The 14,744-nt window shown below is 41.2% G+C and overlaps 1 protein-coding gene across 1 annotated transcript in view; it reads right to left on the reverse strand.

Annotated features, from left to right (window-relative positions):
- Positions 1-263: 263 nt before the first annotated feature.
- LOC145417827 (uncharacterized) overlaps positions 264-14,744 on the reverse strand; it is a 165,266-nt gene continuing 150,785 nt past the window's right edge. The window contains exons 6-7 of the mRNA XM_080286448.1: positions 1,274-1,389; positions 264-860 (exon numbers count right to left, since the gene is read on the reverse strand). Coding sequence (XP_080142574.1) covers positions 264-860; positions 1,274-1,389 — 713 coding nt within the window. The remainder of the gene's footprint in view (positions 861-1,273; positions 1,390-14,744) is intronic.

The following is a 14,744-nucleotide window of genomic DNA, read 5'->3' on the forward strand; positions in this document are numbered from 1 at the left end:
AGAAAAAAATAAAAGTGGGTCAGTTGTGCTGGGATGATAAAGGTTACGTCCAAATGCTGTGAGAAATTTTTCCTAATTTAGGTTACAACGGGCTGTTAATGATAATGCTAACAAAGCTAATACATTAAGAGTTTGCTGCTGATAGATAAAACATACAGTGAAAGAGAATAAGCAGTATGAGTACAAATTCCTCAGAATACTGATGCCAGAAAGTGATGGTGTAGGATATAGATGGCACAAACTCCCCATTTTCACCACCTGGTCTAGCCAGCAGGGGAACGGATACGGCGGCGTGCGGTGCCTCTAGGCGTGGAACTCCAGGGCGGCAGGTAGTGATTATGCTGGGAGTGGTGTTTATGCCCACCTTGTCCTCGGCTGCCAACTAGCCACTGCTCTTCCATGGCCTTCACGCGTGCCATTGTGTCATTCAGTTTCAAATCGAGGCTGAGGTGTTGTGTGCGACACTGAGCCACGCCAACCTCTTCCTCCAGCTTGCGGCTCTCTAAAGTGGCCAGTTTCAGTGTCAGTTGGTCTAGGCGTCGTGACATAGCTTGTAGGTCAGATCGCAGAGCAGCGATGTCGTCATGGGTCACCTGGTCTTCTTGTTTTTTATCAAAGTGTGCAGCTGCTGACTCCGCTACTTTAAATTCTAACTTGGCCACTTCCTGTTTCACTTCTGTCATATCCTTTTCCATTCTAGCTTCCAGTGCCTCTAGAGCAGCCAACAACTGAACGGAGGAAGTCCGCACTTCACCCACGCCTGTGGTGGCTGCCTCCACCTCCCTCTCCAGCTGCCGTCCCTTCTCAACCAGCTGTGCCACTCGCTCGTCATTCACTGATTCTGCTACCAAGGACGACACCTGAAGATAGTTAATGCACGTTAGCGCATTTCTGAAAACTCATATCAGGTGCTGGAAGCATTGCAACTGCTGCTTAATATGTAAATTATGTTACTGCATATGTTGTATGTAGATCTTACAAAGTACGAGCAATGTATATTAATATGTCTGGGACTAGTGTCCAAGGCTGCTTTAAAGGATTAAGAAAAAATAACACTACAACCATTTTTGCAATTATATGATAAATAACCTCCAGTTCTCTTCGAGAGATCAGAACTGCTACGGGCAAGACAGAGATGCCACTCTGGTGATTTCAAGCAACAGACCATTACAGTGCTTATACATGGTTTAGAAACCTGTGGCAAACAAACTACCTACATCTCCACTGTGTGTGTGTGTGTGTGTGTGTGTGTGTGTGTGTGTGTTTACCCCACCTGTTGTTGGGTGTGGGTGAGGGCGAAGTCAAGCTGGTCAGTATGAAGTTCCAGTGCCGCCAAACGACGCGCCTGAATTGCCTCACCGTCATCATTACTCGCCACAGCAGTCACACCTGCACTCTGGCAGATAAATAAATAAATAAGTAAACACATAAATAACAGATAAATCATCGTCACAGTTGAATTGTTGTAGAACATTTTCCAGCATCATCATCCTATCCCTATTGCTCATTTAAGATACGGGATATGCAAGATCCTGAACTAAGAAAAGAAAGAACAAAAGTAGAGTTGTCAACAGGTTGCCCAATGAAACAGTCTACATACTCATTTACTCATCGTTCAAATCCTCGTCTCTACCTCACAATAAAAAATCTATCTATCTATCTATCTATTGCCAGACGCCACAATCCCGCAAGGGGTGGCCATTTGACTTTGAGTTTTTTGTTTTACGGGGAGGGGCACTAACCCTCCACCAACCCACTTGTTGACACGTAGGGAGACAATAAAAAATAAAAATAAAAATTCATTCTTTTCTCGCGTAGGTTATATATAAATTGCGCGCGCGCGCGCACACACACACACACACACACACACACACACACACACACACACACACACACACACACACACACACACACACACACGAGGGCGAGCGCGTATTTTTCTCCAGGAACAAGAACGGGAAATTCAGCACGCAATGCTTTCATAGACATACATCTTCTTAGGTTATTTCTATCCATCAATCTTCTGTCTCTCTATATAGTTAAGTATAAGTTCGAGTTTGTTTGTATGTCAGACATAGTGCGAAGTATCAATCAAAGTGATACAATACTGAGAAGCAACAGAAGCAAAAGTTGCTAAGAACCTTTTCGACTGTGATTTAAGACCACCCTCCAAATAAGGTCATCAAACCAGAAACCATCCTATCTTTCCTTCTATCTGTGCTATAAAACAAATGGCCTTCCATTAGAGGTGAGTAATATTAAATTTCAGAGTTTCTAAGAACAGTGATTCAAGGACCCAGGGACTGCGGAATGTTTTGCGCTAAGCCAGGTAAATGTTACTGACAATATATTTCTTCCTATTGGAGATATATATACATATAGATAGATAGATATACGTAGATAGACAGATAGATAGATATAGATATAGATATATAGATAGAGAGATGTGTGTGTGTGACATAGATAGATATAGATATAGATATACAGTATAGATAGAAAGATGTGTATGTGTGTGTGTGTGTGTGTGTGTGTTGGAGAAACACACATTCCAAATTCGTACACAATTATGTGAAAAGTTTTTGACGCTTTAGCTGGGAAGCGAACCTGGGGCCTCTAGATAGCAGCCAGGCACCGTTATCACTACACCACGACGTGATAGAAGCCAAGGCACCTGAATTCTATGAAGAACCAGGTAAATCCGTTATGTGAGAATATTTTCCAACCCGAACTCATATGACGACAATATGTCTCAGAGTCATCAGGATTTTTGTTTAGTCCAATGCAACAAGGCAAGTGACATGGCAGTTTTAATCTATCCTAGCCAGTACAAGCTCGTCCCTATATTTTGGAGAAACACACATAACACATGCGTACATATTTGGAAAGATTTTGATGGTCTTTTCGAGAATCGCATCCGGGACCTCTAGAAGACAGGCACAGACACTTTCCACGTACACACACACACACACACACACACACACACACACACACACACACACACATACATATACACACACACACACACACACACATATATATATATATATATATATATATATATATATATATATATATATATATATATATATATATATATATATATATATATATATCACCCAATCCTGTGTAGCCCCATGAGGAGTGTAGGAGCCAGAGGCTAGGCAAGTTGGCCCTGACATTTATGATGAGAGAGACCAGCCTCACCTACCCCTGAGTGGCATTACCTGTACGTGAGCAATAAATCCAAACCACCTCTTTGATATAAACCTGTCCAGGTTCACTCCGATTGGGGAGCCTTAATTACCCACTAAATCATCAAGCACCATATCTTGGTTATATGGTTACCACCCAGCGTAGTTAATGGTTTTCTTGGTGTACTGGAAACTCTTTGGCTTGTCACTCAGTGTAGAATCACCCGTAGAGAGCAGGAAGAGGAAAGAATGAAAGAAAGAAAGACAGCAGAGGAAGAAAGGAAGAGAGTAAAGGATAGTCACCCAAGAGTAGCACTACAGTACTTCGAGTGAATGGATGGTGAGAGCCAGCACCTACCACCGATATATATATATATATATATATATATATATATATATATATATATATATATATATATATATATATAATCTAGATCTTGTAATGAGAGCGCAATACTCGTGCCCTGCAGTAATTGACCTATTGACCGAACATTTGACAATGCCCTGTGACCTTGACCTTCCATGATTGCCCCGAAAATATAATTTTATTTCAACCCTCCTTGATCCTCAACCATTCCACCAACTTTGATACAAATTTAGTTAAAACTGTCTGAGTTGGTCTTGACCCGTGATCTTGACTACTGACCTACTGCTTCCAAAATCGAATATCTTCATCCTTGGTTGCCCCTGCATTCTTCCACCAAGTGTGGTCCATAATGACCCAACACTGTTTAAAGTCATTTGATCAGAAATTTGACCTTGTTCTGTGACCCTGACATATGGCAGAAAGCTTTCATAATCGAATGTCTTCTTCCTTGTCTTACGGTACCCCCAATTTTCCAAGCAGTTTAGTCTAAATCAAACCAAAACTGTTTGAATTAACCCTCCCATATGATCTTGATGTTTGACTTTTCCCTGTGACCTTCATCCCTGACTGAATGGTCTCAAAATCGAAGCCTTTTTCACTGCTTTGCCCTGCACCCTTCCACAAAGCGTGGTCTGAGTCTGATGAAGCTGTATGAGCTGACCTTGTCATGTGTCCTTGATCTTTGACTTATTGTTCTCTTGTTAAGGGTTATCCTTAATACTTCCAACGAGCTTGGTCTAAATCAACTCAAAACTATTTTAGTTATTTCGCTCTCATACAGACACAACGGTCAAATTTTGACCTTGCCTTGTGAACTTGGCCTTTGGGTTACACTTCTTATAATCGAATCCCTTCACTCCTGCCTTACCCCATCCCTTCCATCTAATTTGGTCTAAATCGGATAAAAACTGTTTTAGTCGTCTTTGTTAGGTTACTCTTTTACCTAGCCCTGTGACCATGATCCCAGACTGTCGATCTAAAAAAAAAAACATTAACTCGTTGTCTAATTGTTAACCTCTCTACAGTACCATATTTAGTTCATATCAGTTTAAAGTTGTATGAATTGTACTGTTAAAAGATACACGCACACACACACACACACACACACACACACACACACACAAAACAGTAAACGCATAGTATCCTCCTTATTCCTTGCGCGCAGGTGTAATAGGGTATGAAGGCGTATGTAAATGCGAGTGTGATGGCGTAGGAGTTGTTGAAAGCCAAGAAGATGGCTGGAATTCACAATATGTGAGAAGGCGGCGTATGGAAGTTCAGAAAGTAAGGAGAGTGTGAGAAACAGAAATTTATGGAGGAAGTTGATTACATATGGATATGCGCACGAGAGGGGTTGTATCCTTTAATAATATGACATTTGATGGACTGGCTTTATTTTAAAGGCTCTTGGAAAGTGCATATGAAAATCCAGAAGAAAACGGATCAGACAGATTACCTGTGAGATAGAACGATAAATTTCAAAGACTTAAGCTTGAACGGGGTGGAGGTCTGACCTATTTCATTGGGCACTGTTCATATCTTTCATACTTTTATTGTTTTCTACTTTACTTCAGGATCTTCGCCATCCTGGTCATCAGCGGGAAGTAGGGAGGTGATGATCATGATTATGATGAAACAAGTATATCATCACGAATCATGCAGCTTCTTATTTCTCTTCGAGCTGAATACATATTTTATGTCTTATATGATAAAACTGTTTATTTTAAAGACTGTAGTGTCTGTCAGAGAAGCCTTTCAATCCAATTTGGCGACTAATTACCGCTATATATACACATATAAGTTCCTTTCACATTTCCTCGCGTGCCGACGTAGTTAACATGTCTTGAAATTCTATTAATAATGATGTATATGACGTTAACAGATACTGAAACCAGAGACAATGCTGGTGGTGGCACGGGCAGGAGGACAGCTGCTGTGAGTGCCAGCGGCGAGCCGTCATTCCTAAACGGCAGGTGTCCTATGTCCTGTCCTGAACACCTGCCTCTCCCGCCCTCCCACTAATCTCACTAATGTCCTACTCGCATCATAAATATTTTTGCTCTGGCACAACAGTCTCATCTGAAGTTAATCATCACCATCACCACCACCACCACATCATCATCATCAACAACAATTATATTAATAAAGCACCCTTCTGATTCATGATCGGAGCGAATAGGATCCACAGTAAAGCAAGGAAGCCCAGTGGTATAAACCACAGACCTATTCCCTCATCATCCAGGCTTTCGAAATTTTCGACTCTACCACAAAAGAACGAGACAAAGGACACCTCTGATAGCCACACCCACCCCTGCAGAATTGTAATAAGGAAGATAATAGCTATTTACGAGAGAAGCAGAGGGTCGAGTGCCAGGGGTCCCATCCTCTATAAACTTTCTGGTGAAGGTCCACTACTCTTACTCTGCACTATTTCGTGTGCCAACGTAAAAACTACGGCGTCGTCCCCAACGGGACAGTCCCTCCCCGTGGGGAGAGAAAATGGCCACTGGAGGCCCCACCCTGCTTAAAACGTGGCCGGAGGGAACGTCTACCAGTATGCAATATTACGTGTACCTATACCATGACCTGCATAAAGACTTTGGCCTGGACCCCCAGCCCTACCCACCCTCTCCGTGGCCGTTAGGGATTTCACCCTAAAATGTGATCGTGAAAAAGATCTAGCGGTGTGCAATTTTTTTTCGTAGGTTGTATATATATATATATATATATATATATATATATATATATATATATATATATATATATATATATATATATATATATATATATATATATATATATATATATATATATAAATATATATATATATATATATATATATATATATATATATATATATATATATATATATATATATATATATATATATATATATATATATATATATATATATATATATATATATATATATACAATATAATATAATATAATAATAAAGAAGTTATAAAAGAACAGAAATGGAGGTGGGCAGGCCATATTGCAAGAATAAGGGGTAACCTATGGAGCAAGAGGTTGACTGACTGGACACCAACAGATTGTAGGCATAGCAGAAAAAGGCCAGACAGGAGGTGGTGAACTGAGATAGAGGAATTTGCAAGGAAAACGTGGCAAAGATTGGCTCAGTCAAGGAATTTGTGGAGGAGGTTGGGGAAGGCCTTTGTTCAGTAGTCAACTTGTAATGGCTGATTATGATGATGATGATATATATATATATATATATATATATATATATATATATATATATATATATATATATGGCATTGTCTCTCACCCACCCCCGGCAGTGGGGGTAATCATCATGAATCCTACCCTGTTTAAAATGTTGTCGGAATAAACGCGTATCAGTATGCAAAATTTCTAGTTCCTAGGTTAAAAACTATGTCCACGTGCAATTGCTCTGCCAAGAACCCCGAGGGCCACTCCTTCACCCCCATCAGTGGCGTCCTTCGGTGGTTACACCCTTCCCAACACGTGGCGGGCGTGAACATCTATCAATACGCAGTTTCATGTTCTCTGGATACAAACTTTGGTCATGCATAACGACTTTGATCAAGACCACCATAAGCTACTCCCCTTCTGCTTGGCGGCCCTCGAGGGCCCCACCATGCTTATAATCTGGCGCGAGTGAAGCTCTACCATTGTGCAAAAGATTTGTGTTCCTAGGTAAAAACTTATCCGTACCTAATGGTTTTGATTGGGACACACAAGGGCAAACCTGGCCCTGACTGAACTTCTGTACGGGAACAGGTCTACCATTGTGCAAAATTTCACATTTCTAATACTCCTCCCATGTGGTTTAGACTCTATTCTTGATGAAAGTATAGCAGATCATTGAGCGAGTGAGGGAGGGAGGGAGTGACATTTCTGAACAAGTATTATATTGCCGTCCCTGTGGATGCGGCAAATGCTATGCACATTTCTTCATCTCAAGGGAAACGTTTCATAAACCTCACAAAATAAATCTTCATACATCAGTAGGCTGAACTCAAAATCAAATTTAAATTCCTTGAGAATATGCTCAGCAAACAGTAACATACTGAATGAATAAAAAAGTGAGTGAAAAAAAAAAAGTGTTACCTTGCGATAACAATAGATATCCAATTCTGTCTGTGGTACCATAAGAAAAGGATATAACGTAAGTCACTGACACCTGCAACGAGATTAGCGGAGACAAAAGTACCATAAAAGTCGAGTGCCTTGGGATGGGTGGAATACTGAGCAGATTCGTAAAGAAGTTTGTGTTGACGTTGTTGCGATAGAAAGTACGATGTGCAATGCTTGTACTAATCACTAATTTCGTCATATAGAGCGAACGAAGAGTGAATGATTGTCTGAGAGAGTAGAAGAATGAAGTAACTGAAAAGAGCACAGACAGAATAAAGTGGATGGATGAGGTAAGAAATATATGCTGAATGGTGTCGTGGGAGGATGTTTTTTTTTTTTTTTTTTTTTTTAGTAACAGAAGTACCTGGAGGCATTTTTATCACAAGAAGCAGCGTCAAGTAGTTTGTACGTATGTAAAAAGTAATCATGTCATTCGAACTAAGTAACAGTAGTAGTGGTAACTGTAGCTCCAGGTTCATCTGAAACGTGAACTCGGCAAACTGGAGGCTGAAGCTGCCCTCTGTGGCAGTCCCCTCTCGGGATATAGGGAGGGAGTTGAAGAACGTTTAAGTATCTGGGCAGAACGGGTAACACAGCTGTATCGGTGAAACTGCTTAAAGGCGTCCCGTCCCTTTCCAGCAGCGAGGCAGACCAAACAATTAGCTTTCAATGTACAATGTGGCAAAATTCGCAGTCAAGCTAGCTGAGCTCCCACAATACATTCACCTTTACAATACATCCACCTTTCGAGAATATTGTGAACCTGAAAGCTTGAAAGATGGTGGATGGTGATACGAAAGTGACATAAATTATATCACACTGACCAAATTCAATGTGCAGTGTTCAGACACCACGACAAGAAAAAATTTCAGTTGCAAATACACCCACTTCATGATACCCGCATATACTGATTCACTAAGAAACTAGTAATTTAGCATCAACAATTACAGTCGCAAAAAGGGCACAGGTAAATGACAAATGTGTTGACTAAAAATTATAAAGTTAACCACATGCCATATGCTAGAGCTCCTCTCACCCCACCTCCCTGCTAGCGGAGATCCAAGATTATGCGGGAAAGCTAGGTAGGAAATTGGAGAACCTGTTATGATGCTGCCGCACATGAACTTGTTGAAATCGTACTTACTCTCTTGTTGGATAAGTTTCTGAGGAAAACCACATCCATTTCCAGTAACTTACCCACTCGTGAGGCAATCAGTAACACCGGGTAAAGGTATCACCTCGACAAATCACCACTTCCTATTTTCTCTCATCAAGGGAACTGTGCTAAGAACAGAGTATTTACACCTGTTACGAAATAGAATACATTATCACTTCCGACAGAGTGGCTGATAAGAAAGTGGTTGCAAATGTGGGAGAGTGGAATGGAGTAATACGGATCCTGGTCCTCTTGACACTACCACAGGCAGATGATTTTGGTTTCTAACACTGAAAAGAATTGCTGTAATGCTATGTAACCTCACGCCTCTGATTTTTAAAGCCGTCATAACGGGAAAGATTATGTTGTTACAGTGACAGGGTATTACATCTAAGCTTGAGGACTGTCATACTACACACTGACGCTGATTCAGGAATGAATAGTGGGTAACTAATTTCCTGAATGGAATCATCAGGAGAAAGAGACCAAAAACATCAACACTGGTCGACTTCATTATAACATTTTGTGCACTGGGAGTGCAGCTATTCCTCTGCCTCTACCTCTGTCTGTCTATCTATTTATCTATCTGTCTATCTATCTGTCTATCTATCTATATAGACAAATAGATAGATGAAAAAATTTTTCTCGTTCTCTACTTCTACAGTGAACTGTATGTCATATTTCACGTTACTTAACCTTCTCAGCTTAGAATACTGGTGTCCTAAGGGACAATTAGTATGACATCGTTCACATCATGGCATGCCTATAGATGGAAGCATTAGAGACTGATTACTATAGGAAAATCATAGGTAGGGATGTAACTTGGTACGGATATGTGGACGATATACGAGTAATTGTGCCTAAGGTCACCAATATTCTAAATAAACTGAGATTTTTAAACACAGTGAATGATGACACACAGTTCACGGGAGAAGAAGGAAAATGGAGAAAAAAATAATCCCTTTTTTTAGATAACATAATGTGGAGAATAGATGAAGAATCTAAGTACTCCGTGTACCGTAAATCAACCAACAAAGATGACTTTATCCACTACCTCTCTGCACACAACGAAAGGACCAAATCTGGAGTTGTTATAGGAGTTTTCTTAAGAGCTTATATAGTTGGCAGTATTGAATTCATAAAAGTTGAGGTTAGGTACTTAACAGAAGTATGCTATCCGGTAGGCATGTTCTTAAACTTAAAAAGGAAGGCAAGTGATATTAGAAGGAAAAGAGATAATATCGGTGTTCACTCAAACGATGGCAGTAGGAGATATGTTTCTGTTCCCAACTCAGCCAAGGCTTCGGCTATCAACAAGTACTTACAGAGAGCAGGCTTTAGGACTGCAGAATCCCCAGGACGTAATATAGGAGAAATAACACTGGTTTACAAAATATTTGAGGCAAGCATGAACTTAGGTGTTCTAACCTAATTTTGGGGTGCTGATTTCAGATTCGAAATCCGTTTTCACTCATCACCTCTAGTTTTTGGATATACATGTATACATGTAAGTACATGTATACATATAGGCCCATACCCAAAATATTCGCCAAAAATCCATTTACCGTCCTATTTTCTTGGAACTTGGTTTAAAACGTGCGCCACAACAAGCACTACACGCAGAAGGACTGGGGGTCTAGGAGCACTTTCGTGCCTGGGAAACACAGTGTCCAAGAAAATCCTCTGGTGGACAATAACAGGATGCTTCTTCCCCACTTCATATCAAGCTTGGCCTTATGAAGAATTTCGTGAAGGCCATGGACAAGGATGGCGCTACCTTCCAACACCTGTGCATTCTGTTCCCAGCTCTCAGTTCTGTTAAGCTCAAGGAGGGCATCTTCGTCGGACCTCAGATCTAGGAGGTGCTGAAGGATGAGGTATTCGAGGAGAAGCTCACCTTGAAGGAACTGAGAGCATGGGAAGCATTTAAGTCAGTCTGCCATGGCTTCCTTGGTAACACACGGGTACTTGATTACCAAGAGCGTGTCGAGAAGTTGTTGCAGGCTTATCAGGATATGGGGTGCCGAATGTCTCTCAAGATTCACTTTCTCCACTCCCATCTCAAGTTCTTCCCCCAGAACCTCGGAGCAGTAAGTGACGAATATGGGGAAAGGTTCCACCAAGATATTACTAAGATGGAGAGCAACTACCAAGGCAAGTGGAACCCCAGCATGATGGGGGACTTTTGCTGGATGCTCCTGCGAGACATCAAGGAGTCAAAATACACCAGATCGTCCAAAAAACTCACTTCTGACTGTCTGTAGTACTATGATGTGTATATATGCTTACATCCAAGTACTAGTAATATTTAGTTCTGTCAGTGTTCTGTGTCTGTTTTGTTTCGTTCTGTAATATGCCATTTTAATATATGAAATAAACTCAATATATTATAAATATATGCATTATAATAATAAAACGGGATATGTGAAAGCAAAAAAACTAGAGGTGATAGAGCAAAACTGTTTAGAAATTTGAATTAAGCATATCAAAATTAGTCAAAAACACCTATTCACATGCTTGCCTCAGATTTTTTTTTTTTTTTTTTTTTGTAAACCAGTGTAATCAAAGCAAAGGTGAAAGGAAATAAAAACGAAAAAAGTGTAATATACAGCATACCGTGCAGTGGATGTTCGAAAACATACATTTGAGAAATAGGGAATGGATACAAGAAGAGCAAAACACAAAGCAGATACGGTATCACAATGTATCTGATTTCCTGGAGTTGCACATAGATCAGCACAATCGTTTATCCAAGTGGGAGGATATTGCAGTCATTGAGTAAGATCTGAATAAACAAATCAGAAAAAATGTTGGATGCAACTCGCATTTGTGTAAAAAATGTAACTCAAATCACATTGATGTAAAAAATGCAAGTAACCACAGGGAGGGATTTTTCAGTCTATGTAGGAATACAAGGATAACACTAATGTCGCAATCACGCGTGGGGTAGGACGACGGTAGCTTCCTAGAGGTAGCCAAACAGACTGCGACGCGAAAAGCAGGAAGGAATTAACAGGGATATTGATGTCTCAGCTCTCACTTTTTGCTCAAACTTTTTGAAGATGTGTTCTGTGAAGCCCGAAAAGTTAAAGAAAATTAAGTATTCAAGCTCTAACCTGTGTCTTTCTCTCACCCAATATCTATATCTATATCTAACTATCCCCCGTGTGGAGGGGGGACACCCCCATGTGGCGGAAGGGACACAGTGTGGCCACACTATGGAGTGGTACTACTACTCAGCAGTCAGGTTGTGTTAGGAAGAATTCTGCCACCGTATTTCCTGCGTGACGTAAAGCGCGACTAAAAGGGGCGGGGTGAGTGGACTAGGGACCCCCCCCCCCTTTTTTTTCGTAAAAAGAGACAGGCCATAGAATGGGATGGGGAATTGAGCTATCTCCGTACCCTGAAGATTGGGTCTATGAATGTACGTGGATGTAGTACGACTGAGGCTAAACGGGAGGAGATGGGAGAATGTTTGTGAGAAAAATGTTGGATGTGTTAGCTTTGAGTAAAACAAAGATGAAAGAGAACGGTGAGTCTAAGTTTCGAAGTGTGAATGGAAGATTGTCAGGTGTTGATAGAGGAAAGGCAAAAGAAGATGTGGCCTTGTTAGTGAGCCCAGAAGTGCGGCAGTGTATGATTGAATGGATGGAGGTGTCATCTAGATTGATGTGGGTGAAAGCGAAATTGGAATGTGAGTTGTGGGTATTTTTGAGCGCATATGGGCCTGGTAGCGAAAGGAATAAAGAAGATAGGGAGTCTTTCTGGAATTATGTTGATGAATGTCTGCAGAGTTTTGGAGCGAATGTGAATGTGGTAATGATGGGAGATCTGAATGCTAGAGTGGGAAATGTAGTAGCTGAAGGTGTAGTTGGTACGCATGGTGTGCTTGGAAGAAATGAAAATGGGGAACGAATGATCGGGATGTGCGTTGAGCGAGAGATGGTGATTGGAAATACCTTGTTTGAGAAGAAAAATATTTATAAGTATACGTGGGTGGGACAGGAGGGTGGAAGGATTGTTGATAGAGTACTGATGGACTAAGTGGTTGTGTCCAGGAATGTAATAGGAAGATTCTTGGATGTGAGAGTTCTGAAAGGGGAGGATGGAGGTTTGTCTGACCACTACCTGGTGGAGGGAAAGTTGAGAGTAGGTAAGAGATGAGTGAGAGCTAGGAGAGCTAGGTGTGGCAGGGAGGTTTTGAAAGTGAGTGAGTTGGATAAAAGAGAGAAAATGATAAAGTATCAAGAGAAATTGAATGATGAGTGGAACGCAGTGAAAGATCGGGAGAATGGCAGTGTGGAGGAGGAATGGCAGTTGTTTAAAAGTGCTGTGGTGGGGCATGCGGAAGAGGTGTGTGGTGTGAGGCGAGTGGGTAATGGTGTAAGAAAGGGAAGTGAATGGTGGTGCTAGGATGTAAGTATGGCTGTGGCTGAGAAGAGACGTGCATATGAAGTGCGGCTACAGAGAAAGGAAGAGGTGCAATATAAGAAGTTTAAGGAAAAGAGAAATAGGGCGAGAAGGGCTGTGCGTGATGCTAAAGTGGCAGCAGATGAGAGGTAGGGGAGGCGGTTGACTGAGAATTTTCAACAGAATCAGAATATGTTTTGGAAGGAGGTGAAAAGGGTGCGAAAGGGAGAGTCTGAAAAGGAAGAACGAGTAAAAGCAGAGGATGGAAGGATGTTAACTGAGATGGATGCAGTAAGGATGAGATGGGTGGAGTATTTTGAAAGATTGTTAAATGTAGAGGAGGAAAGGGAGGCTGAGATTGTGGCGGATGGAAGGGTGCAAGGAATAAATGTGTTGGGAGAATTGAATGATTCTTTTATCACGATGGAGGAAATGTAGGAATCAGTGAAGGAAATTAAAACAGGGAAAGCTGCAGGTATGGATGGGTGTGCTGTGGAATGCCTGAAAGGTGGTGGAGCAACTGTTGTTGACTGGTTAGTAAGACTGTTGAATGTGCGCTTTGTGAAAGGTATGGTGCCAATTGACTGAGCAAGTGCTTGTGTGGTCCCGTTGTATAAAGGCAAAGGTGATAAGTATGAATGTACTAGCTTTAGGGGTACAAGTCTGTTCAGTGTTGTAGGTAATGTGAATGGTAGAGTGTTAATTATAAGACTTGGAAAGGGTACAGAGGGGGTGATTGATGATGAGCAGTGCGGGTTTAGGAAAGGGAGGGGATGTGTGGAGCAGGTGTTTGCTGTGAGACAGGTGTGTGAAAAGTATTTAGCGAAAGGTAAGGAAGTGTTTTGGGCGTTCATGGATTAACAGAAAGCCTATGACAGACCTGATAGGGAGGCTTTGTAGACTGTTTTAAGATTGTATGGACTTGATGGTAGGTTGCTAAAAGGAGTGATAAGTTTTTATGTAAATAGTAGTGCGTCTCTAAGAGTGGGAAATACTGAGAGTGATTGGTTTTCCGTGAGAGTGGGACTGCGGCAGGGATGTGTGATGTCGCCTTGGTTTAATATTTATATGGAAGGTGTAAGGAAGGTGAATGCAAGAGTGTTAGGTGGATGTCTGAGTCTGGTGATGTTGACGGTAGAGAGTGGAGTCTGAAGCAGCTGCTGTTTGTGGATGATACTGCACTGGTGGCTGATTCAGAGGAGAGACTGAGACAGTTGGTAGAGGAGTTTGGAAGGGTGTGTAAAAGGAGGAAATTGAAAGAAATGAGAATACGAGTAGTGATGAAGTGTACGGGGTGGGTAGATGGTAGCAGGATGAATATAGTTTTGAATGGTGAGTTGCATGAGGAGGTAGAGTGTTTTAAGTATTTAGGGTCACGTGTTGCTGTGGATGGAATAGATGCTGAAGTGAAGTTTAGAATGAATGAAGTAGGAAAGGTGCTGGGAGAAATGAAAAAGTGTTTAGATGTCGTTCGCTTAGAATGGATGTAAAGAGA

The sequence above is a fragment of the Coenobita brevimanus genome, chromosome 111 (assembly GCF_032717465.1).
Source record: "Coenobita brevimanus isolate Jiangsu-jjx chromosome 111, ASM3271746v2, whole genome shotgun sequence".
Classification (NCBI taxonomy): Eukaryota; Metazoa; Arthropoda; class Malacostraca; order Decapoda; family Coenobitidae; genus Coenobita; species Coenobita brevimanus.